Here is a 27,508-nt window from a genome sequence, read left to right on the forward strand (position 1 = left end):
GAGTGTTTATTCTGCATTAGCTTGCTTCAAATCTTAATTGAAGCTCTATGATCTTTACTCATTAGGAAATGTTTAAACCATGGTTGTTATTGCTGCTCTATTCTGTTGGATGGAAATATTCTCGATGTCTTGTGCATCATTCTATACCCATGCTTTCTAGCATATCTTTTTTTTTCATTAGCATGGCAGACAAGTGGTTTGTGTTACACTGGTGGGGGACACCCGAGCCTCACATGAACCGCAGGATGAACCTGAACCTCCAACCATTTACTCCTGACGCTGACTTTCAGGCTCTCATGGGATTTGATGCTCTCCGGAGGGTATTCGAGGGAAACCCCCTGCTGATGGTGTCCTCCCGGGAATCTCCGCTCCCATGCTCCATCCATCTCACTCACTCTCTGTCTGTACCTCTCTTCTCTAAATCTCCCAGTGTAACCAATAGGACACGGTGAGCAGTGACAGCCATGTAATAGAGATGTCACTGTCACTTTAGACAGACAGGACAGCAAGGTGAAAGGTAAAAGGATCCTAACGGGTCGTACATCTGTCGATCTGTCTATGAGATTAAAATACGTTGAGCCTCGCGCAAACTACCTACACATAAATCTCTGTAATTGCACAGACACTCGTGGCTGGCTGTGTTGATATAACATGACATCTGTTAAATTTACTCCTCTGCTCGAAATATTATACTTTGTCAGAAATCAAGAGCAAACTTTTGGATTTGGCTCAGACAGCAGTGTAACTGGTTGCTATGCAGATGAGTGCAGGACCACAGCTTCTTCTCATACTGAGAAACCAGCTAATGAGACAAAATAGGTGAGGGAAACACTTAATGGTTTGAGTTCAGGGTCTGAGAAAGAATAGTATCAGTAACATTGTTAACACTGTGCTACATTACAGAGAAATACAAAACCATACTAATGAACCTTCATTAATATAGGCCTATATTTTATCTACAAGTGCACGTCACACACTGAGCGAGCCGCCTGTTAATGACGCTGTGGGCTAATGGGCATGTAGCTACTTCCATGTTTCAGATGATACGTCATGTTTGTAGTCGACCAATGAAGATGAGTTTACATATCACCTTGGGTTCGTCCTTCACCTTCTCAAAATGATCCCACACTTTGGATTTCCTGCCCGACATGTTATTAACTAGCCCGTGGAATAACTGCAGGTACCAGCCCTGGAAATTAACCTGACTCCTGTCTGACTGCTGAGCGTGGCCTCTTCAAATTAAATTGCCATATGGTCCAGTCATATAGGTTTTGATTTATATTGACAAGGAGCAGCTCCTAATATATCTTGCCGACTAGTGAGTTTTCTAGTCGACTTAAGTTTGGTTGACATTAGGGGGCAGCCCTTGTAGATATGCTGAATTGTTTGCCTGTGGACAAATTTCACATTTTTATTATTATTTTATTATTTTTATCATTTATATTTTATTTTTATTTGTATTTTTCATTTTTATTTCAGCTGCTGTCTACTGAATAAAGCACTTGAGGACATGCTAACCATGCAGTTGAAATGAATTGATTACTTAATTGGTAGTGAACCAATTGAAAACTGTGTCTCCCAAATCGGATACTTCTTTCCAGAAAACTCAAAAAAAATCTTAACAGATAACAGACCTGACTTCAAAAATACTTACATTTGTGGATATTAACTGGTCAATTATTGGTGAAGAGTTGGGTTAATGTTTGAGGGTTTTTGTTTCAAGGTTTTGGTTGGGGTAAAAATAACATGCATAAGCTGTGCAGCGATGGGTCGGGTCCAGGCATTTTTAGGCAATTCTGAGCAACAAGCAGAAGAATTGGAAGACATTTAGCATCACAATCTGCCTTTTGCATCAGCTGAGGCTTGAACTCACAACTTCTGAGACTAAGAATAAATTTCTATCTCACTGAGCTAATTAGTCAGTGACAATTCATGTGTAGCTTCACAAATTGACTAAACCAGACGTGCAGGTTTAGCAGCCGTCCATGCATGGAAAAGCAGATTTCAAACCACTGTAAAAAATTCAGTTATTGAAACAAAAATCTGAAAATACACATATTGCATCTAGACAGCATGGAGATGTTGGTAATTTGTTTGTAACAATGATTGATTTGCTCCATAAGTGAAAAACTGATGTTTATAATTGCCATTTTTACATTGACTCCAATTGTTCACATTAGAGCAAAATTCAGTTTTTGAGATAAAACTCTGAAATTTGCCACACATCATCTACCATGACTCTAGAATTTTGTCATTTTTTTCATGAACATTGAAGATTTATTTAGCAAGAATTTGCATGTATATGTTTACAGTACCGTTTACAGTCAAACATTTTGATACACTGTAGGCTCAATTTTCGATAAATCAAAAATCTGAGAAACATAGTTTTTGTAGGACAGTCTGAAGATGCTCTGTAGCAAGTTTGGTGTCAATTGAGCAAAAATTGTGGGAGGAGATAGGTTTAAGAAGTTTTACAGTTTTTGAAAAAAACAGTGATGAACTTCATAATTTTTAATAGGTTTAAATGTACAAAAGTTTCTTCAGTATTGGGGCTACAGTTTGATGAAAGTTGTGAAGTTGTAGCACGTATGGTTGATTTGTTAGGAATTTTCAAAGTTTTGAACTCCCCAAATGAAAGAATAGATATATAGAAGAGTATCGCTGGTGTTTGAGATGCATCTGCATCTTGTTGCATCTCTCTGGCTTCAAACTGCTGCTTGTCTCTTATCATGTCTTCACACATCCTGTCATGATGAGGTAAAACATTTCCTTTTCACTGAAAAAAGCACCAAGCAGCAGCAAAGTGCGGCTCGCTGCAATGATACATTTTTCTGTGGCTGGGAGGCCTGTTCATGTGTTAGTGAAGATTCTCAGTCATCCAGGTCATGTTAATCTTAAGTGCTATATCGTAGGCAACTGGAGTTGCTTGAGTTTCTTGAAGACATTTCACCTCTCATCTAAGAGGCCTCTTCAGTTCATGTGTGTTAAGCGGGAAGAAATTCTTTGTAACATAGGTCAACATGTCACAGGAGTCACAGGACTCCTTACTGATTGGCTGCGGGTATTTTCTGGCCACAATGAGCAACTAAATGTTAAACTGTCCTCAAATTTGTTGGCTGTACTTCGGTGTGGAGTCAAACAGCCGCAGCATAGCAATTGCATGGCATCTTGCCGCAGGCCGCACCTCACCACAGCTTGGTGTTTTTTTTGGCGTTATTATAAAAGTTCCACATTATTATATTCACACAGTCATTGTGCTTTTATTTGGCTTTATTAGATAGGACAGTCTAAGCTGAGAGAGAGGGGATGATGTGCAGCAAAAGGCTGTAGACTGGAAACGAACCTGTGGCCACTGCGGCAAGGACATTGCCTTCGTACATGGAGCGCCTGCTCTACCCACTAATTCACTAGGCGCCCCAATTGTGTGTTTAATATATTGAGAGAAGGGGAAGACTCTCTTTTTATTGATTTGTGAAAGAAAAAAAAGCAATTCAATATACTACGACAAAACTATGATGAAATATATGCTCGGCTTTGATGCCAGTATCTAATTTTTGAGATATACCAGGTCTGCTTAGTGTCTCTTTTTATGCTGGACCAGCAAAGCTGTTGCATCACTGACTCTATACTGTCGTAGTTCTTGAGTTATTGCTGGTATGGAGGCCTGATAGAGGTCTTTTCAGAGCTCAGTGGGCTCTTTCGGAGGGGAAATAACACCCAGCCAAGACATTCCTGCAGCCTAAATGTGACCTTTGTTTTCCAGAGCAGACACAGTGGGGCATATGTGCTGTTGAGGGAAAACGTATGGCTGGCAGATGTGTCTTCAGACAGGATGGCAGTTTGTACAGACATGCAGGCACAAATGTACACATGCACACAGTGGCCAAATTTTAATTATAGTTTAAACTGTGTAAACATTGTAGCTTAAATACAGCCACACACACACACAAGGAGCAGGGTTGTTCTACGGAGATGGCTTTATGATTTAAGGTGTTAATTACTTTTGAGATTAATCATTTTAATATATAATAATTATTATTAAACAATTTAAGACTTCATTTTTTAAAGTATGGAATAGGGTGATAAACTGATGACTTCCTGTGATATATAGCGGTCCATAGGATGTGCTTATGTACATAACGGGTGCTGTTGTACACACACACAAACAGGACATGGGCTGATGTCGGAGCAGCAGATGCAGGACCCGCTGCGGACCAGTCAGTATATAGGAATGTCAGGAATGCACTGGGCTGAGATGGAGACACTGAAAAGACGAGAGAGGGAGAGAGAGAGAGATCAGACCAGGCCAGTGATGACCGCAGCCCCGTTGGGGAAGGGCAAATTTATGACCAGCCAGGCCCCAGGGTTGACTTTGGAAAGGATACTATAGTACGCCTTCACTAACCCCGTCCACCTCTCCCTGACCTTCACAAACAGGCCTGAGGAAGAGGAGGAAGAGAGGCAGAGGGGAAAACTGGTCAAACAGTGTTTGTAAGGACATTTAGGATCATCACAACTCCAGGGATCAAAACTTTATTATGTTTTGACATTTTTGATTGCAGGGTGCAGTATTCACTTGTGACCAAAGTAATTAGCAATGAAAAGTTGTTTAAATATGCAACAAAATTAATTTCAAAGTCTGTAGATTATCTTCAGTAACCAGGTCATGATGTCTGGAAAGACACATTGCTGTTTGAGTTTTTACAATTTTGAGCACCACAAGCCCAGTGCCATGTAGTTCCACTATATTTGAGAGGAGGCAGACCAATATCTCCAACACACTGCCACTCCCACCAAACGGGGGCGGCTGTGGCTTGAAGGTAGAGTGGGTCATCCACTAATTGGATGATCAGTGGTCTACTGAACCCCAAATTGCTCCTGAAGGCTGCTCCATCAGTGTGTGAGTGCGTGTGAATGGTTACTGAGTAGCAGGTGGCACCATGTATGGCAGCCTTGCCCACCTGTGTGTGAATGTGTGGGTGAATGGGTGAATGTGACATGTAGTATGAAAGTGCTTTGAGTGGTAGGAAGACCAGAAAGACGCTCTACAGTCCATTTACTATTTACCAAAACATTCTAGATTGATAAACAGCAGGTAACAGGTAAGAGGACAAAAATGTGCTGTCCCTTTAAAAGGAAATTTCGGTTCATTTCAACCTGTCTCCTATCGTCCTAAATTTGTTTCAAGTGACTAGTGACATAAAAATAATAGTTAGCATGTTAGCCGTTAGCCTAGATACAACCGGGGCGCATAGTAGCGTCAGACCTGTTAAAACGTAAGTGAACGGGGAAACCTTCAAGTGCAAAGTTAGTCCACTAAACAAGCTTTTTTTCCACAAAGACCGCCTCATATAATTAGGATAAATGTCAGAGAACATATAGAAAACGACATGTAAACGTGTTGTCTTACCTTACTGGTGTGCTGCCATGTTTGTTTACCATTTAGCTCTGCTTTCCAAAGCGCGGCCAAAATATCGCGAGAACAAGCAGCGATCTCATAGCGTGCCTGAAATATCACGAGCTCCAGATAAAGCACAGCTGGATACTACTGCAGGTGGAGGTGTCTCGTCCTCGGTCACATCCAGACCTTGAAAATAAGGCTGCAACTGGTCCCATTCCTTGTAACAGAGGCATTCCTCTTCTGTGGGCACTGGGGCACAGCATTCACAGGTACACCACCAATCTCCAGAGCTACGCAACCTTGCAGCAGCCATTCCTCCTCTCTTGTCCTCTACCTGTTGCGCCTCTCTCTCTCTCCTCCTCCGTTCTTCAGTTTCACGAAGCTCTTCGTCAGTGTGTTCTGGCTCAAATAAATAAGGGCAGCCATCAAACTCTGCAAAATCAAATTCCTCCTCCAGAAAGTCGAAGTCTGGCAAAAAGTCAGCCATTTTTCTATAAATCTTTCATAAAATAAATGAATGAACTTTTCAGGCTACTGTCCGGTTCTGCCTTCCAGCTGTTGCTGCTTGTTCTCGCGGGATTTCAGGCACGGTATGAGATCGCTGCTTGTTCTCGCGATATTTCGGCCGCGCTTTGGAAAGCAGAGCTGAAGGGGTAAACAAACATGGCAGCACACCGGTAAGGTAAGACAACACGTTTACATGTCATTTTCTATATGTTCTGACATTTATCCTAACGATATGAGGCGGTCTTTGTGGAAAAAAAGCTTGTTTAGTGGACTAACTTTGCACTTGAAGGTTGCCCGTTCACTTACGTTTGAACAGGTCTGATGCTACGGCTGTTTCTCGGCTAACGGCTAACATGCTAACGATTATTTTTATGTCACTAGTGACTTGAAACAAATTTAGGACGATAGGAGACAGGTTGAAATAAACCGAAATTTCCCTTTAAGGCTTGAACGTGTTCTGTATGTAAGCAAACATGCAGACACTTTTGTCATACCTATTTTGTATAATGTGAACATATTGAGTTCCAGTGTTTAGTTGTGAACTCCCCTCCCCAACAGGAAGTTTAAAAACCAATCAGTTTATTTAATGGGCAGGGCTGCACATGAGGGAGATGTGTGCTTCAGCTCCTTGGTTGCCCAAAATAAACTTCTCTACAGAGATCTGCAGAAACATTTATGTGCATCTTTACAGAAGTACACTGATGAAATTACTGGTGTGTGTTTGACCAATGGTTAATATTAAATAGCATTAAGTATTTCTTTGTATCTGACATTTCTCCATCAGTTTGCAGAGCCTGAAGGTTCCTGGAGTTACTGTTACAATGTTTTAGATGTGCATTTCAGTGGCTTTTTAAGCCCCGAGGAAGATTTGGTGCCTTTTTCGAGGTGTCCTGTGACTTTATTAAATGGTGACCTAAGACAAAATGCTTTTTGGGAAGTCCTGCTGTATGCCATTAGGATAAATTGCTGACCTGCAACAGAAATATTCCCTTTAAACTCCCCATAAACTAAAAATTATAATGTTTTCTAAGTTGCACAATCCCGTGAACTCTGGCTCACTCCAACTTTGCTGCGGCTGCGGTCGGTCACTTTTCATGCCCTTAAGAAATGTTTCCAGAATCAGATTTCCCCGAGACAAGTCCGTGACTGCAGGCAGTGTGATAAACAACATCAAACTGTGGACCAGTGGGTGATGGTATAATGTTCCTACTGACTTTCCTGCAGCCTTGGCTGGCACTTGCTCCCCGTCTGTGCTACTCCCATTGGATATCATGATCTCATCGCTGTGTGACTGAGTCCCCTCTCTGATCTCATGGGTGTGTTGGAGGGTATTTTTGCTGGGGCCCTTCCCCAGGCACTCGCACTAGGAGTGGCTGGGCATCTGATACGAGCACATGAAGCGAAGCCCCTTTGACAGCCCATTAATGAAGCTGTTTACATGCTTGCGATACATACCTGGCTAATTTTGAATGGGGATACCGTCCTATTGATAAAGCAGTGTGTCCTGTCCTTTGCTCTGTTGGTGGTATAAAACATTTCTCTAATCATCATTCCTGTTTCATTTTAATGTAGGAATCTATTAATCCTGTCCGACACGTGTGTTTGCATTTTCACAGAAGAATTTCACACCTTTCATTTCAGTGTATTTCCTGGTTTTACTTGACAGATACCTGGTTTTCGGGTTAATGAAGTTTGGGCCCAGGAAAGGCTTCAAAAGTTTTGACTGTCTGGCCACTGAAAGTGAAAAGATGGTCTGTTTTTTCTGAATTCATGAACGCTTTTATTCATCTGTGGAGACATGCTCGCGCATCTGTGTCTGCTACTTTGAAAATCCCTATTAGATTGGATACACAATGTACATCTCACTGTACACTGAGTAAAGTTTCCCGCAGATAAATTGGTGGGAACTGGAAGAACTTGCCGCTGTAACGTGAGGAACTCGATAGAGGCAACTTAATGTTCATTTGAGGTCAAGTACTGTGAGGACTTTGACAAAGCTCTCTGTTCGTCTTTTCAAGAGTTTTGATTGCGAGGAAATGTGGAACACTTTCTTAATCCCTGGGGAATTAAAGAAATATGCATTTAGGGGCTCAAACAATCGGCCGGCGAGTGCACCTCCCGATAAACACTAAACGGTTGAGGAGTTACAGCCCTGAAAGGAAAATAAGATTGAGACGGAATGAATGCCGCGACTCGGGCTGAAGTGTGTGTGAGTTTATGTCTACGGTGTGTGTGCGACTGTGTGTATAAACTGGAGTAGACGGCATTTGAGAGAAGGGTTTAGTCCACAAAAGCCTCACACAAAGGCAGTTCTACAGCTGGGTAATATGTGCGTGTGTTTGTGTGTATATGTGTGCGCATGTTTCTGTGTGTGTGCCTGGAACTTTACAGTGACTTAGATCGACCACTTTCTCCCCTTCTGCGCTCCAAACCTGCTGCTTCATTCACTGATTCACAGATAAAATCACCTCGCTGTGTACTGTGAGCATGTTTAATTTACCATATGTTGCTGACAGCACTCTGCGGATGACAGAGTCCACTTTTTACATATCAAGTGTTAAGTTAGAGTTTTTTAAGTCATTATTTACCCAGGATAATCCACTCAGTATCAGTATTGCTTTCTACGGAGGCTTGCATCCATATAATCAAAACAACTTTAAACAACAAACTTCATATAATGGTGTGTTTCAGGATACCCTTTAAGGAAGTATTTCATTGCTGGAAAAGATGGTCTTTTCATAAAACTGGGCTGTCGATGAAGTAGAAAGGAGCAAATACTTTTGATACTGGTGCTACATGACCAGAGAAAACAGAGGAAAAGGGCTGTGGCATTCACTTTTGCTCAAGAGGTACAAAACCTACAACTACCAGAATGCACTGTGCCACACCAGACCAATAAACGCTCTGCTGATGGACGACTTAATGTGAGTGGCCGGTCCGAAAACAATACGGTGGTTGGCTGGTAACAAATTGTCTTTTAACACAGTTAAACATTAAGCTGAAATATGTTTCTGAAAACATTTCAGGCAAGAAATAGGCAATACGATAACAGAATCTTGGTTTATGTTTGATAAGTTCAGGTTTTTTGGCCCACTTCCTGTTCACAAACTCTCGTATTTCAGCCAAACAGTGCACTAAAATATGTTTCTGACATTTTAGGTGAGAAATAGACAATAAAGTAACTGAATCTTGGTTCATATTTGATCAGCAAGACCAAGTTTTACTGTTTAATCTGAGTTTGGTCTTAGTTTGAGAGAGAGATACTCTTTGAGTACATGGTGGCAGGCATTAGAAAACTAAAAGTACAAGTGACCCTAAACTAAAGCACTATTCGGGCGGGATTAGTTTTACATGGGCGCGTGGGGTAATGTCACTTTACCACAGGACGTCGGTAATATTAATGGCCAATTCGCACGGGATAAGAAATATCAGTAAAACTACCACAAGTGGGAGGGGTAAATCCATTCACGCACCGCTGTCCCCTCCTGTCGTCATGTGTGTATGACGTTGCTTCCTGTGCGTACCACACTCGAACACACTTGAATCGTGTTCGTCGTAGCCCCACAGTACCTGAGGTTTCACACGGACTTGTCCGACTGTGAAGTGCAAAACTGAGTGCTTCTTCAAGAACCTCCATGCTTGAAAATCCGCAAAAAAACACTTGTAAACAGGATATGACTAAATATCTACACACATATTTACTGCTGGTCTCTTCGCACGGGATTAGTATTACCTGAGGTAATTGTCCGGGACCCTTTTACAGAAGGTAAAAGTCGCGGTAATCTTTACTGACATCGTGCGGTAATGATTACTGACATGGCACATTTGGACGGGACTATAATCTCTGGTAATTATTACTTTACCCCACGTACCTATGCAAAACTAATGCCATCCAAATAGGACTTAAGTCTGGGGCACGTCGTGTATTAATGATACTCGTTACCTGGAGAGGTTGGAAAAAGATATACGTTTCTTCCCTGTTCCAAAACCAAACTCAAACCCTTTAAAGTGTAGGGTTAGCTAGCTAGCTACTGAAGATATAGCCTACTGAATGTATACACATGCTGCTTTTGCTTTTCGATGATTATAACAGTGAAACAAAAACCGACCCTGCTGTACAGGAACCAGTGAAGGGAAGCAGGGAAACTTTGCTGATATTGAACCAGCTGTGTGTCATCACAGTGTGTGCAAAAGAGCAGAACAGTGCTTGTTCCCCGACAGTCTGGCAATGGAGGTCTGACCACTGGCCGAACACTGTTCATCTGCACACACTGTGATGCCACACAGCTGGTTCAGTATCAGCGAAGTTTCCCTTTATATTCATTGTCTTGTGTGGCGATCAGCAGTGATGTGGTGGTTCACTTTTACACTGTGATCTGTAGCCTATAGTTCAGCTTTAGCTTCTAACTATCTTTGTCTTTTTAACCTGTTGTTGCTGCTGAGTCAGTTTGACATCCTGGATATATCCTTCAAACACAGACTGTAGACCCCTCTGTCTGCTTCCCTCTGGAATCACTCTTTCATTTTTCCAAAATATGATTATATTTCTTCAGGGAGTGCAGTTAGTTACAGTGTGGGCTCCATGTGGACTGCGACAGCTTGTTGGACCATCACAAAGGGGCGGGGCTTAGTGAAGGGTTAATGTGTAGTTCGAGCAACAGCTCTAGAGCCAGCGAAGATCAATTTTTGCTGGCAGATGAGCAGGGAGATCTGGGAACTGGTAAGATGGAGGGAAATTTACCACAGTTCATTTACACATACTAGTCACATTCTTATGATGCAAAGCCGGTTGAAAATCAGTGAAGTATCCCTTTAAATGATCATGGTTTAATATTTTAGACATGGTGACCTTGAATAAGTTTAAAACCCCGGTGAAATCAGTTGAATCCAGGCTGTCTGTGTGCAACTGTTTGATCTAATCATGTTACTGAAATCTGTGTGCTTTTTTGTATATATATATATACAGTACAGGCCAAAAGTTTGGACACACCTTCTCATTCAATGCGTTTTCTTTATTTTCATGACTATTTACATTGTAGATTCTCACTGAAGGCATCAAAACTATGAATGAACACATGTGGAGTTATGTACTTAACAAAAAAAGGTGAAATAACTGAAAACATGTTTTATATTCTAGTTTCTTCAAAATAGCCACCCTTTGCTCTGATTACTGCTTTGCACACTCTTGGCATTCTCTCCATGAGCTTCAAGAGGTAGTCACCTGAAATGGTTTTCCAACAGTCTTGAAGGAGTTCCCAGAGGTGTTTAGCACTTGTTGGCCCCTTTGCCTTCACTCTGCGGTCCAGCTCACCCCAAACCATCTCGATTGGGTTCAGGTCCGGTGACTGTGGAGGCCAGGTCATCTGCCGCAGCACTCCATCACTCTCCTTCTTGGTTAAATAGCCCTTACACAGCCTGGAGGTGTGTTTGGGGTCATTGTCCTGTTGAAAAATAAATGATCGTCCAACTAAACGCAAACCGGATGGGATGGCATGTCGCTGCAGGATGCTGTGGTAGCCATGCTGGTTCAGTGTGCCTTCAATTTTGAATAAATCCCCAACAGTGTCACCAGCAAAACACCCCCACACCATCACACCTCCTCCTCCATGCTTCACAGTGGGAACCAGGCATGTGGAATCCATCCGTTCACCTTTTCTGCGTCTCACAAAGACACGGCGGTTGGAACCAAAGATCTCAAATTTGGACTCATCAGACCAAAGCACAGATTTCCACTGGTCTAATGTCCATTCCTTGTGTTTCTTGGCCCAAACAAATCTCTTCTGCTTGTTGCCTCTCCTTAGCAGTGGTTTCCTAGCAGCTATTTGACCAGGAAGGCCTGATTCGCGCAGTTTCCTCTTAACAGTTGTTCTAGAGATGGGTCTGCTGCTAGAACTCTGTGTGGCATTCATCTGGTCTCTGATCTGAGCTGCTGTTAACTTGCCATTTCTGAGGCTGGTGACTCGGATGAACTTATCCTCAGAAGCAGAGGTGACTCTTGGTCTTCCTTTCCTGGGTCGGTCCTCATGTGTGCCAGTTTCGTTGTAGCGCTTGATGGTTTTTGCGACTCCACTTGGGGACACATTTAAAGTTTTTGCAATTTTCCGGACTGACTGACCTTCATTTCTTAAAGTAATGATGGCCACTCGTTTTTCTTTAGTTAGCTGATTGGTTCTTGCCATAATATGAATTTTAACAGCTGTCCAATAGGGCTGTCGGCTGTGTATTAACCTGACTTCTGCACAACACAACTGATGGTCCCAACCCCATTGATAAAGCAAGAAATTCCACTAATTAACCCTGATAAGGCACACCTGTGAAGTGGAAACCATTTCAGGTGACTACCTCTTGAAGCTCATGGAGAGAATGCCAAGAGTGTGCAAAGCAGTAATCAGAGCAAAGGGTGGCTATTTTGAAGAAACTAGAATATAAAACATGTTTTCAGTTATTTCACCTTTTTTTATTAAGTACATAACTCCACATGTGTTCATTCATAGTTTTGATGCCTTCAGTGAGAATCTACAATGTAAATAGTCATGAAAATAAAGAAAACGCATTGAATGAGAAGGTGTGTCCAAACTTTTGGCCTGTACTGTATATATATATATATATATATATATCTTATTTGTTATTGAGTATGAACATAATATAAAAGCAAAACTAATGTAATAAAGTTTTTTGAGACAGGAATGTCATCCACAACTCATGCTGATCAGCCTTAGTGCTTTCAGTAATCACGTGCATTATATTTGGGAAACCCGTCTCTGTTTTTCTTATAGCCTTGAAAAGTTGTACCCAACATTTTATAGAGGCAGACGTCTGGCTGATAGACTTCCCCCCGCTGGGTACATGAGCTGACAGCCTGAGGCGCTTCTCTAATGACTCAGCAACAAAACTCAAATGCTTTCAAAAAGCATTAAGTGGAAATTCATGTCTGAGCAAACTGCGGTGCACATGATCGCCGGGAGGAGACAGTGTCTCGCATTCCGCGCAAAATCTGATCACTTTTATTGGCTGATGAAATCTTCAGCCAAGTGTCAGGTTTCCTCATTTCACCATTTGGGGTCACTCGATTGGTCAGTTTATGAAGCAGTGTGAGGTCTGACCCAAGCATCACTATGTAAGGGAAAATCTGACGGGTTTGTACCAGGTTGTGTGTCGTGACTGATGTGTGTGTTAATTCACATGGAGATGTGGTGCCAAGGGAAAAATGACCGTGTTTAAGAGGTGGTGCAAAGTCTAGCAAACTCTTGTATGACTGTGTGTGTGTGTTTGATGTGTGTGTGTGTGTGTGGGAGCATGAGAAATCTCCTTAGAGTGCAAGAGTTCAGTGTGATTCACTCTGTAACTGATCGTTTGCCTGTTTTTAAAGGTGCTGTTCTTTAGATAACAAGCAGCTATTCACATTTTTGATAATCTATTATTATTTACTTTTTTATTTTGGACTACTAAATGTCCAAAAAAGTGTGAACAGGGTGGCTTTAAGTATCTTAAATTTAGATTTAATAGGTCTTAAATGTTTTCACTCATATTTTCTGGGGTTTGCCCAACAGGCAGCAGCATTTTAACAGATGGGAAACACTATTTGACGGGGGAACAGACTTTGACACAACACCCGTATGCATGCAGTACCTCTGTGTTTGCCCCCCTATGCATTTAGATCATGCAAAGAGTCTGCACCTTAAAGTACGGCCCTGCAAACCAGCCTGCTCCCCAGTTTATTTTTTCTGAGTGGTAAGCAAAGAGAGTATCATCAGTTTAATTTTACCTTACCATTCATTGTGTGACAAATGCCCACAACAATTTTCCCAGAGCACAGTGTGCTTGTTTTGTCCAGACAACAGTTAAATTCTCTCTGATCACTAATGAATTTATAATCAATCAGAATTATAGAGTGTTTATATATGCTGACGACACAGCCTTAGTTGGTCTTTTACAGAAGCTGCCTTCCTGGCCCACATTAAGGCCCTTCAAACATGGTGTTGCTTCAGCCAATTAGAAATAATTACGGCCAAGACTAAAGATTTGATTAATTGCACGAAACAAGGTCTGAAGACGAGCCAGTTTCACTCCAACGTGTTGAAACAGTGGAAAGTTTTAAATACCTTGGTACGGTTCTGGACTCCCACGTTAGCTTCTCTGGAAATACTGAGTATAGTGTCAAGAGATGCTCACAATGACTTTATCTTCGTAGGAAACTCAGCGGGCTTGGTGTTAGTCAGCAGGTTTTAGAATTAGTGTACAAAACTATGGTTGAGAGCGTTTAACTTTTCACCTTCCTGTGTGGTAAGGTCATCCTAACTGTACATCAGAGAATAAAATCTCTAGGATTTTAACAATGGCATGTAAAACAGTTGAAAAGCCCTTGAGCCAACTCTTGGCAGGTAGCGCCCATCCTCTCTTCAACCAGTTTGAACTCTTGAGCTCCAGGCGGTGCTATAGAGTCCCTCTGGCAACTAAAAATGTGTTTAAGAAGTCCTACATCCTAAGTGTTGTTAATATCCTTAACTCAACAAAGTAACTGATGAGTTTTAAACCACAGACAGACCATGAGCTGATTTAATGTATTTAAGTGTTTTGTAATGACTTTATATGCTTGTCTTATTGACTATTTGTCCACTTTTTACAATGTTGTCTTTTGTGTCTGGTGAGCTGCAGACAAATTCCAACCATGGTGGATAATAAAGCTATATTCTATTCTAAACCCAAAGATGTCCAAATGCTAATTATATAAAACGAAGAAAAACAGCAAAAAGCAGCTCTAGCTGGGACCAAGTCATTGTTTCGCAAGTCCCAATTAAGTCTTGCATTCAAGTCACAATGCCCTTTTTCAAAAAAATATAATGCCATTTTAACAGCAGCGTGTTAAGGTTAGCTTAGTCTCTATAGACTCTACATTCTGTGAATGTAGAGTCTGTAGGCAAAGCCCGGAGATCTTGCTTCCAGAAGAAGAGTGGAAGAGCCCTGGTTTCCGGTTGTAGGCTGTTTGTAGTCCGCGTGATATTGACCAATCACATTTGAGCCGGCTGCAGTTGTTGCCAGGTTAAACGGTCCGTGCGGTGAACTAACGAGGAACATAATTGCCGTCGCTGCAAACTCTGAATCCATCGCAGTGGTTCAGCATATTTACTTATATATAAACGGAAGTCGGAAACGGACATTCGCCTCCTCCGCCCAAATCAAAACGGAATGCTAAACAATCGGGGGTCTGCCCCCAGAGGCTGTATCGCTGTCTGCCGGAAGTCAGACGCCGAATACAGCCGATGGGTTCTGAGAATGGCTAAGCAGTAGCTCACTATGTTAATATTAGCCTTGATTTTCCATTCTTTGTGCAATTTATAATGTCTTTGTGTTTTTTGAACCTCATGTTTTGCAAGCACAATTGAAGTCACAAGTCATTGGTGCTAAAGTCCAAATGAAGTTGCAAGTCTTTTTTGACTTTGTAATGTCAGCATGATGGTGCAGTGGTTATCATTGTCGCCTCACAGTAAGAGGATTCCTTCCCATTGGTAAACGATTTGGAAACCTATGGTGGGGGAGCCCTTCAGTGTTGAGTTTGCATGTTCCTTCCCTGTCAGCGTGGGTTTTCTCCGGGTACTCCGGCTTCCTCCCACAGTCCAAAGACATGCAGGTTTATTCGTGACTCTAAATGTGAGTGTGAATGGTTGTCTGTCTCTGTGTGTCAGCCCTGTGATAGTCTGGTGACCTGTCCAGGGTGTACCCTGCCTCTCATCCACTGTCAGCTGGGATAGGCTCCAGCTCCCCGCGACCTCCAACAGTATAAGCAGTTACGGAAAATGAATGAATAAACGTTTTGCAAGCCCAAGTGAAGTCACAAGTCAGTGTTAAAGTTCACATTAAGTTGCAAGTCTTTAATGATTTTGTCAAGTCGAGTCTAAAATCATCAAATTTGTGACTCGAGACTGAGTCGACAGTGCAAAGACTTGCATGGCAGTAGTACAGAGCCCCCAAACCACAGTTTGCTTTCTACAACTACATTAACAACAAACACTTAAAATATCCTCCTGAATCACACTCCAACTTCTCCAAAAACTGTACCTCTGTAATTGAATCTATTTGTGAGTTTTTATTCAATCTTTCAACTGGAGGTTTAGTTTTGGAGAAGAGGGTGAAAGAAGCCACATGACCGTTGCCCTCCGCTGTAACCGGAGACTCTGGGCGGGGGGGGGAACAAGCCCAAGATTTACTGCGGGCGTAAAGGCATATTCCATAAACATTGACACACACACCAGCTGCCTGGCTGCCTCACCAGACTGGGCCCCCTTTGGTCACTGGCCTGTAGTGGTGTCTGACCTGAGTCCGGTCTGAGGATCGCATGGCTGCAGCCTCCACCTGCTCTGCCAATGTGACCTGTCTGTCAGCAGCGGCAGCGCGCAGACACACGGTCACTGTAGAGATCTGAGCTCAGTGTACACTCAGGGGGTCAGACTGATGCAAGCTCTCACACAGACAGATGTATGTACTTAAGGATATACTTACACTTGCAGTTTTCAGCGTTGACACACTTGACAGCCTTGACTCTTGCTCTGGGCACGTGTGTTTGCATGTCATCTTTACGTGCATGCATGCAAACTCTCCCAGATATGTGCGCACACAGACATGAATAGCAGTTAATTTGCTTAATTATACGGCGTCTTCAGTGACTGCAGCACACAAGTATTTGGATAAATATGTGGACAGAAATATACAGTGCGTCTACATTTCCTCAGTCTGCCCTCAGACATGCGGAGCAGGCTCACTGATGATGAGTTAATAGTCAGCTTCGGTAAACATTTTAATCCCTTCACACCAAGAACATGCTCCTCATTAGCCTCTCTATTTCACTTCAACTTCAACAGACCAGGCAACCAGACTTTATTATGTTTCTCCAGTTTTTGTTTTGTAATTTAGATTGTTTTTATGATTTATTTTAGGCGAGGGAGTGGGATAAAGCAGATAAAAGCAAACAGTATACAAATGTTATGCTAACAAAAAATGTTTCAAAGCATAGATACATATATCGATGTTCTAAAAACATTAGAGAAGCAAATTCAAAGATGCTCCACATGATATAAATGTTTAAAAAAAATCAATTTTAGTCAAACTCAGTCACAAGGTAAGAGTAATTTGTGTACAAATACACAATATACAATAATAATGCTTATTTTACTTCTCCAATGTGTACTTTTTCTGCTCCACATTAAAACTACTTGTCTTTTACTCATTAACTGTCACTTTTTAACGCTTACTGTAAATATCTATGTAACATAAGACAGGTGGAATCTACAGAATTGCACGTTGTGTAATTTTCTTCTCCTTTAACCTTTTAATTTTTGACAAATTACTGTTCTTGTGTCCCTAATTTTAAGGAAAACCTGCAGTACGAAATGATACTAAATACTAAAATGATGTTTTCTGGTCCCTCACAGGACGAAACGAGTTAATTGCGCGGTACATCAAACTCCGCACGGGGAAGACGCGGACCAGGAAGCAGGTGAGTTCCTCTGCGAATGCCATTTAAAGCAGCCCCTATTTTTGAACCCCTCCAGAAAAAGTCCTCCCTTGTTGAGTGATGCCCCAACACCCTGGGTACACACCCTACCACCCCCACCCCTCAACTTCTCACTCCGTCTCACTTGGGGGGGCTGGACATGACGATTGATTTAGGGCCAGGGCCCAATGCACAGATGCTATAGGATCATGTGTCGGTGTTGTTTCTTCACCACCTCATGGATCTGGTGCTTGTTAGAAGGGGAAAGAAGCTGGGGAATATGGTGATCTGGATGGGAGACTGAGGCGGGACGGGCGAGGGATTTGGAACTCTATCCTCACTACGGCATCTGATATGGAAGGACTGATGTATGGGCAGTGATGGATGTGGAGAGAAAGGGTCTCTGCTAAGTCATCTGGCAGACTCAGTGTGGGAATGAAAAGAGATGAGTGGAGATGAGAGGAGGAAGGGTGGCGGGGGGGGCAGCGAGGGATCAGAGATGGATGGTGGGACAGGTCGGAGGGATAGAGGGACACCTGCTGGTCCAACAGCAGTGAACTGGCAGACTGCTGTGTTGCGGTTCAGCTTCTTAAGAAAGTTTCTCTTACAGGAACAGAAAAGGTTACCGACAAAGACAGAGCAACAAAACCATTTCATGTATTTGTAACCCATACTCAATCCACATCACAGTATAGATTGTGAGATGGGACTAGGCAGACTAAAAATAACAACAGTGTTTCATAAAATAAAAACAATTCAGTTAATATAATATTTTAATTGTTATATCTCAAACCAGTGTATCAAAGGTGTGGCCCACAAACAAAAATGGTGCTAAACAGGTGCTATGAGGCACATAGTTGCTATAGATTAGAATAGATAAACTTTATATACATATAAAATGTTTGATAAAAAGGTTCAGAATCCTGGACTAAACGCATACTGAGAAATACATTACCTTTTCAGACCTGGAATATTTTTTCTTTTTCAAAAAAACACTTGTTTAATGTGTTATCCTCTGGAAGAACACTTTTTGTATTTGTATTTGTTTATGCTTATTTATTTTTTTAGGCTATTTGTAGGCTTTTCATGTAGCATTTTCCATTCTTTTCCCTGGTAAACTAAACTAAGCTAAGCTGAAGAACCAGCAAAAAGGTTCTCTACTGGTTCTTTGGTTTGGTTTAGTTTAGTTGAGTTGAGTTGAGTTGAGTTGAGTTGAGTTGAGCATAGCATAGCATAGCATAGCTTAGTTTAGTTTAGTTTAGTTGAATTTACTGGGGAAAGAACCAGTAGAGAACCTCTTAAGAACCATAGATACCCCTTTTCCATCAAATTAGCTGGTTCTTGAACTGGTTTGTTAATGATTCCTGGAGCCTTGGTAGCCTGGAAATCCAGACCCAAATCTAGAAAGATTTAGGGTCTGGCTATGAGTAATGCAAATGGCCTGAGGGGCGACACCAAGCATGCATTTGTAAATATCACTGCATGCAACTGGATAACACTACGACCAATCAGAACAATACACAGGGTGACGTATCCAGAGCGCTACCAGCGGAGCTAACTGGTAGATTAGACTCTTGCCGTATCCGGTCGGCAAAACAGCAAAAACGTCCTTCTTGCAAAGGAAAGATTCGAGCACCGTCTTCTGTTCCTCTTTTAGAGAAAAAGCCAAGTCTAACTCGTTCATTGTAGCGTGTTCATCCGTAGCCATCTTGCAATGTTTACTGACTGATTCCAGACTTCGTCATCGCAGTGCTGTCGTCATCTGTTTAGCTCGCCTCTGGCCCGCCTATATCAGATACACCGATGTGCAGCTCGGCTCCAACGGCATGGGTAATGAGCATCATTACTGATTGTCAGAGTGACTCGCTGAGCAAATTCAAATTGGGCTCTTGCAAGAACTCTGGATTTCCAGGGTAGAGCCTTGGTACTATCACCACCAGTTTTGATCAGCTTCATTATAATTAAGGACCTGTCGTCAACGGAGGGCGGTGCACAACGCACAACAGAAGTAAACGATAGCAGCAAAATCGTGAATTACATTGTTTACCTGCGTACTTTTGTTCTGTTGGTACAGATATTTGTTTTTACCTAAAAACAGGCCTTTGATGATTTCTCACATGACTTCTCCATCCTCTCTTTCCAACCAGTGGAATATGACATGCCCACTGATGTCTTCGCTGTTCACACTTTAGGTCAAGGAAAACCTGCTATTTTTTTTTTTGGTTCCCGCTGAGAACCAACTCTTTGGGTTTGGAAGCAATTTGTGTTTGACCAAAAGGCTCTGAACGGTTCAAAATTAGATGCAGGAGCTGGAATGAAACGGGTTTATGATGGTAGAATAGGGGAAACAGAGGCTTAAAAGGTTTTCCACTGGTTCTTGAGTTGAGTTGACTTGAGTTGAGTTGACTTGACTTGACTTGACTTGAGTTGAGTTGAGTTGAGTTGAGTTGAGTTGTGTTGAGTTGTGTTGAGTTGAGTTGAGTTGAGTTGAGTTGACAAACCATGTCATAGAAAAAAAAATCTGTGTGCATATTGGCTGAAGTAGCTGCCTTAACCCAAAAGAAACCAAACTGTTTATTAAAAATGATTTGTGTTTTGTACAGATTTCAGACTGTATATTTTTTTGCTTAGTAAGGTTATTTCAAAAATGTTCTTCACCCTGTTTTATTCTCCCTGTAAAATGGAGGATTTCAAAAGTGAACTGCAGAATTGAAAATGTATACAGTTTACAAAAAGACATACCCATAAAACTTCAATTAGTAGCCCAGGCTATTATTTGCTTAAATCACTGAAATCAACAGGCCTATATTTGGGACAGGCCTCTACATGGGACAGGCCTTTAATTCCTTTCACACAAAACAATTGCTCAGTAAAGATCGGCTTTTATACATCCGAAGAACTTCTATAAAAATAAACAAGAACTGCTTGGCAACAAGACCAGGTGTCTTATTGAGACAGGCCTTTATTTGTCTTAATGTGTAGCCACAGCGGGCTAGTAAAAAGGACTGGGCGTTTAATTGGGACTAGGCTTTTAATTGAAGTTTCTGGGTATTCTTTTACTTGGCTTTTATTGTATTGAGCCAAGCATAAAAGTTTTCGTCCTCCATCATCTGATAGAAGTGAATGGAATTTCGTTCCTGATTCTCAAAGCATTGAAAAGTAGGATTTCTTTCCAAATCCCACTTTTGAGTTAAATTAATGCCCTGTGAGCATTCTTCAGTCCATTCTCTAAACCTGCTCATCCCCTGCACGTTCACTGGGGGCCAGTGTGCTCTGGTTGAGAGGCAGGTTACCCTGCAGTCAGGTTTTCACACAAACATATTCACACTCACACCTTAAGCCAATTAAGACTCTCAATTCACCTGCATGATTTTGGACTGTGGGAGGGAACGTGAACACACACGGTTAAAGGGTGGGTCAGGTTTGAACCCAGGACGTTGTCACTGTGAGGCAACAGTGTTAACCACCAAGTCATCCATTTTAGCTAACAGTACAGTCCAATTAATACAATGCTGTGTTGTCTGTTTTCTGTTTTTCAGGTATCTAGTCACATCCAGGTTCTCGCCCGACGGAAAGCCAGAGAGATCCAGGTGAAGCTGAAGGTACGCTACGTGAGTCAACCCCTTTCTGCTCTTTTATATTCACTAAATGTTTTTGAAAAATCCGTATGTGTTGCTCATTTTAATGCACATACGAGAAAACAAAGGAAAAAAACAAGGAGATGTGGATTTAATCAGATCGATAATTGCAAATCTGCGTGTGTCCTACTGCACAGATTCACCTGAGCTCACCACCAGAGAGGAAAATAGTCATAGGTGTGTTAAGGGTGTGATTAGTATGTTGCATTTCTTTTTTATTTGAGTTTAATCAAGTTGAGCAGCAGCAGATGAAAAGAAGGTGAAAGCATTATTACCCTATATTATTCTCTCTTATAATGAAGTTTCATGATTTGTTAAAGGTATGTCAACATCCATGGCTCCTGCGCTGCCATAAATTCACATCCCATCAACACAAAGGCACAAACGATTGGATATTTTAATTGCACCCTCTAATTGATGCTGGTTTTAAATGGGATGCTGACACATTTCGATGAAATGTGAACATATTTCAGGAGGCCTGAGGCTCAGTGTGCACGATTATGAGCAAGATGAACCAAACGCAATTGTCAGGAAACAAATTAATCCCTGCATTATTCCTTCCAGGTATTACATCAAGTGTACCTCAATAAAAGTTTTCCTGTGTGCTACGCTGAGAGCTTACACATCCCTGTCCCCCGAGAACTTTCTCAGTTTACATTTCTCATCCACGTACGCCCACATACTCGCAGCCGCAGCAGGCAACAGGACTCTTCCCTCACCTTGGACGGCAGCCACGAGGGTTCAGCTGGCAGGGCCCGGCAGCGGTCACAGGGTTGGCCCCTGTGACCGGCCCTTTTAAATGCGTCTTTGGTGTAACTGAGATCCCTACCACATGTACCCCCCATATTTCAGCTATGCCCTTGTGTTAGCCAGTTCTGGGAAAAAGAATGCACCGTGTGGCCTTGCCCATTAGGGCTGGGCGGCAAGTGCTTGTAGTCCTCTGTGGTTTGGAAACTGCTGAAGGAGTGGATTCAAAAACAAGAGGTGTATCACTTTTCAGTATAAGACAGGAAAGACAATTTGTTGCTATCTTGCTATTTTAAACTCAATGGCATTAGCATTTAGCGGTTTCGATGCAGTTATTAGCATATTAGCTTGTTGCCTGGCCGGTCTTCCAGCATGACCTCCAACAGAAGCTGGTTGTCATCACTGGCTTGCCCGTGCCAAAGCAATAAACTTAACTCTTGACCCAAAGGTCCTTGACGGTAATATCACCTTCTCTTCAGCTCTCTGCCTGGCAGGGATTCACCGATGATGCAAGCTGGCCTCGGCCCTTCATTTCCCTTTTTAGGGCCCTGCTTGTGTTACCAGTGAAGTGGGGCGCCGACTTAAATGGAGTCTGATGAGTGCTCACCCTTTTGCGTAACTGTCTGTTTGTCTCGCTCCTCTGTCCCTCTCCATAGGATCAGGCTGCCAAAGACAAGGCCCTACAGAGTATGGCCACCATGTCCTCAGCCCAGATTATCTCACCCACGGCTTTCCAGAACAAGATGGCTCTCCAGGGTCTGTCTAGGCCAGCTTATCCCACTACTGGTGGGGTGAGTCACTGACATGTGTCCTCTATGCACTCTTATTCACATTAACCCAAAAGGCTGAGCAGTAGAATTTGGCAGCATCTAACTGTGAGTTTGCAGAACTTAAATTTTTCCTGTGTGTCAAGCATGTAGGAGAATTACTGTATGGTGGCTGACATGCATCAGCAAAAACAGGAATGACCTGATTTAGAGCCACAGTTTGCTTTGTCCTTTCTGGGCTACTGTGGAACAACATGGCGGACTCCTTGGAATAGGACCTGCTCTGTTTATGAATATAAATGGCTCATTCTAAGGTTATGAAAACACAACAGTTCTCATTTTTAGGTGATTATAAATTAATGAAAATATACCTATGTATGTTATGTACCAATAGATGCCTCTAATTCCTAAACACTGGACCTTTAAAGGTATACTACGCAGTAATTGTTGATTACTATTTATTAACAGTATCGCCAGCAAAAATGAAAGCTAACCCCAGATTCACTCGTGTCATGGAACGAGCTTAGTTCGCTTGCTGTTTCACCTCGGTATTTTTGCTTTTTTTTTTTTTTTTTTTTTTCAGCACTGCGTCTGTGATTTTCATAGCTTCCTCTCGGATGTGTGCTGCTTACAGTTTGGCACCTGGTCGCTACCTTTTTATAAAGTCCCAACCTCACCTGTGCACTCTACCCAGGAACGTCCCGAACACAGGAGAATAAGAGGAAAATAATAAAATACAAGCAGAGGGCAGGGTCTCTGCAGAAAAATACACCGCTGCACACTTATAAGTTATGATTGTGAGGGATTACTTTGGTTGTCTATAGATCTTTGAACCTGTTGTTTAGCCACGGATGATTTGACCTCTTTAGAACTTTTATGAAGTTAATTCAGAGTTAAATTAATTTTTCTTTTTCTAAGTATTTCATTAATCGTGTGTGTGTGTGTGTGTGTGTGTCAAAAATACATCAAACTTTGAAAGCAATATTTTTGTCTTTTTGATTTGATAGATTTGAGCTCGATGGTTGTGTTTTTACTAAGAAGCCTCTCTCAGCTCTGTGCCTCTATTTAAAGAAGCAGAATATTATGTGAGAATTAGTGTCAACATGGAACTGTGTAATATAGTTTGCACTCTTTTCTTCCCAGTTTTGGCACGGGGCACTTCCAGGTCAGCCAGGAGGCCATGAAGAGTGAGTAACTTTTATTTTTTTCCTGCTCTCTAGTGCTACATCAGTCATTCCTCATGTGATCAGCTTAATAACCATAAGATAAATTTCAGTCAGGGACTGAATCTTAGAACAAATTAAAACATATCAGCGCAATTATAAAGAAAAGTCTTCAGCTGTCTGACATTCAGCACACCACTCTGCCCCCTGCGTCTTTAGAGGTCACGTAGTCCAATTAGTACGTGAGATGGGGTCATGAAGGCCGGGACGGTGCATAACATGCCTCTCCCTCTCTTGTCTGTCTTGTCTCTCCAGCATTAAGCCCTTCTCCCAGCAGAGTTACGCCATGCAAGCGTCCGGCCCGACCCCTATAACAGGTGGGTGCTCTTTCTCCACCCTGCTGTGTTGACAGAGGGCTCTCATGCCGTCAAAGTGATGAGACAGCCCAGCTCGTGATGAAGCGCATGCACAAAGCTCAGAGAAATAGCTACAGTATCACTGCATTTTCTTTTAAGGTTTTTAACATTGTCACACTTACACAGCACACTTAATGCACTCACTGCCCTCTCGTCCGCAGGTTATGAAAGCACAGCGGGGCTGTCAATGTCTCCCGGTGCCCCCCCTTGGCAGGGTAGAAGTATTGCCAGCTCTAAGCTGCGAATGCTGGAGTTCTCCGCCTTCCTGGAGCAACCTCAGGATCCAGAGAATGTGAGCAGACAAGACAGGAGACAGCTTTGTCTTACCTATACTGCAAAAGGGTTTTTATTCCCCACACAAATTTTTGATTATCTATTTATTTGCTATTACTGCAAAGTATTTGCCCACCAGGAAGTTTAACTGACAGGGGCATCAGATTCCTTAGATATGGTGCTTTTTACTATCTTTTCGATAGATTATTCTATTTTCTCAAAACTGCTTATTCACCTGCAAAAAAAGATTTCCTTCAACACAAGTCTTTCATACGTGCTTGTATTAAATTAGTGTTTTGCTGTCCTCTATGGCTGATTAAAATTGTATATTTCCATTTACTGGTGTGGAAATATTTTACCATAGACTGCATAAAATAATGGATGTAACTACTGTGACATCACCCATTGGTTTGTGGTCAGGCATTCTGGTCACCATCTTGGTTTTTTGGAGTCGGAAGTGACCATATTTGGGCAAGAGGCTGGTACTGTGGAGGAGCGAGGACACTGTCCACAGACAGCCTGTCACTCAAAGCAGCCCCACCCTTAATTATTCATACGATTAAGCCTTTATAAAAATATAAATGGGTGCGTTATATAAAAATACACCCCCTGTACAGTTGTCATGAATGTCAAAATTAGCGATAAAGACCAAAACCATGTTTCGTACCAGGCTGTAAACATGTTTATTTCTGCTGTAAAGTTGGGTCTTTTAACATGGGAGTCTATGGGGGTAGTCTCGCTCACCAGACCTTTCTCAAGAAAAGAAAGGTCTGGCTGGGCTGACTCTCACTTGAAGATTGGAGGAAAAAACTCCCCGGCTGCTTGTATTTCTTTCAACCAATCACAATCGTTCTTGGCGGTGCCACAGCAACGGTGCGCTTGCAAAAATATTGCCGGGGGGAAACAGGTTTTGGTGTAACACACCCACAAAAATATCGCATGGCAGAAAAATGGCTACATCTCTGCAAGATCAAACGCCGCAAAAGTTAGTAAAGGATGTGTTGAAAACTGCTACACAACCGGAGGTGGTAGGGCGGGACTTCAGCGGGTGGCTCGTTCTGCCCAATGAGAGGCTGATCTATGCAGCGAACTTCCACCCACTCAGACTAATGGGAGTAAACTTGCTCTTGGAGCCAGCCTCAAGTGGCCGCTCAAAGAACTGCGGTTTTCGGCACTTATGTGTTGGCATTATTTCTCAGCCCCAAAAGTTGCTGCTTTTCTTTTACACATGCTTTTCTAAACCCTCGTTGCTGGATAGTCTTTTCAGGGAAAAACTACTCTGGCACCGAGCTGTCTGAAATACAACAGATGAAGAACCTAGTTAGCATGAGCGGTGATTCAGGTGCTAAAAATTTAGAGATTCAAAATTTTATTTTCTAATACACGGAGAACAATTTGCACTACACAGTAAAGTAATGGCCAGCAACCATACAATCAAAAAATGACATTTTTTTAACTGAAAATAAACAAAAAAAGGACAAAGATGTCTTGATGAAGGCTGGATATTGTTGTTAAATACTTGGGTATTTTGGTGTGTCAGGGTATGACAGCAACCCACAAAGACCACGAGATAATGTGTATTAACACATTAAGAAAATACACACCAGCACAACACATGATCATGAATGGTGCAAGTGGGAAGAAAAGGGTGGGACCTCTGAGACAGGTGATGGGACATTACAAAAAACATGACTCAATGGAACAGCAGGCGCAGTGTGACAGATGTCCTGGAGCGCCTTACAGTGAATGCACTTGGCATTAATGGCAATTTAGCAAACTGGACACTTGTCATTTTTTGGCTCTGTTCATGTCCTGTTATGCACTTTTGTCTCCCCAGTTCAACAAGCACCTGTTTGTGCACATCGGCCAGTCCAACCCGAGCTACAGCGACGCCTATCTGGAGTCTGTGGACATCAGACAGATCTACGACAAGTTCCCGGAGAAGAAAGGAGGCCTGAAGGAGCTGTTCGACAAAGGGCCGCACAACGCTTTCTTTCTCGTCAAGTTTTGGGTAAAAACATTATCGTGCTTTATTTAGAAAATCTTCCATCAAGTTCCTCTAAATTCAGTTGAACCTTTTTTAAATAATTTCAACAGATAAATCACTAACTTCAACTAAAACCCACTTTTATTTAAGTTAAGCTCAGTCTAATACTCTGTCTTTCATACCTCAGAGCATATAAGCCTACTCAAGTCATGAAGGTGAAGTGAGAGTACAGTGAATACTCTCGTTAATGTTTTGTAGCACCTGTCGGCTGTTAATGGCCTAGCGGTGTTAACTGTGTTGAGATAGCTTAAGCATCGGAGTTAAAGGAACTTAAGTGCAATTGAAAGCCAGAATGAATGGAAAGTCATTGCTCCTGTGACCCGACTGCTGGTTTATATGCTGGCAAAGAAGGCATTGCCATGCAGCAGGCATTAGGGGTGGGCGTATTTGTATATGTGTGTGTGTGTGTTTGTGTGTGTGATTGTGTGTGACAGCAGCCTTGGGGAGAGTGGCAGGCCTGATCTTTCACCAGGGGAAATGTGAGCCCAGCCACCTGTCTTGGCGCTATTAGACTGAGTCCAACCCTCATGCCCCCCCTCCCCTCCATATACTTATTTATAGATAAGCCCCCCCAAAACACACACGCACACACACAGACAAACACACAACGCCCCCCAGCTCACCATTACCCACTGAGAGAGATGAGAGAGTAGAGCATGATGACAAAGTCGTCTTAAGCTGCAGGTCAAGGAATGAAGACAGGCGGAGGAGAATGTGTGATATCACTGAAAACAGGGGAAATATGCAAACTGACAAAAGAGATCAGAGACAGGAGGGGAGTACGAGAGTGTTATCGGGCACGTCCATTTTGTTCATTGCTGATCTGGCCACTTGCCTTATACCTCAGGACAAGACCTTTGGTATTTGACTCATGCACAACACGTCCACACTTTCAAAACCCACTCTGTTCTTTACCTCAGGGTACCTCGCTCCACACATACATTCCCTCTTTATTAAAGTGGATTTTAAAGGCCAGTTGTGCTACTTTTTATATTGTGGGCATGTTGGTTTTACAGCAGAGGACAGTAAGCGCGATAAAGGGAAGCGAAAGTACATGTACT

General features: G+C 42.3%; 1 protein-coding gene across 5 annotated transcripts in view; it reads left to right on the plus strand.

The window, feature by feature from the left end:
- The window catches only part of tead4 (TEA domain transcription factor 4), a 68,531-nt gene that overhangs the window by 24,599 nt on the left and 16,424 nt on the right, over positions 1–27,508 (plus strand). For 2 of the 5 annotated variants that reach the window (XM_033633987.2, XM_078167686.1), the window contains exons 2-8: positions 17,335–17,399; positions 20,936–20,998; positions 22,438–22,572; positions 23,692–23,735; positions 24,027–24,088; positions 24,289–24,419; positions 26,238–26,411. In XM_033633987.2, coding sequence (XP_033489878.1) covers positions 22,471–22,572; positions 23,692–23,735; positions 24,027–24,088; positions 24,289–24,419; positions 26,238–26,411 — 513 coding nt within the window. In that variant the 5' untranslated portion in view covers positions 17,335–17,399; positions 20,936–20,998; positions 22,438–22,470. Of the gene's footprint in view, positions 1–17,334; positions 17,400–20,935; positions 21,008–22,437; positions 22,573–23,691; positions 23,736–24,026; positions 24,089–24,288; positions 24,420–26,237; positions 26,412–27,508 lie in introns of all 5 variants that reach the window. The other 3 variants (XM_033633986.2, XM_078167684.1, XM_078167685.1) reach the window with 3 other exon arrangements.

Source organism: Epinephelus lanceolatus, chromosome 5, assembly GCF_041903045.1.
Source record: "Epinephelus lanceolatus isolate andai-2023 chromosome 5, ASM4190304v1, whole genome shotgun sequence".
NCBI lineage: Eukaryota > Metazoa > Chordata > Actinopteri > Perciformes > Serranidae > Epinephelus > Epinephelus lanceolatus.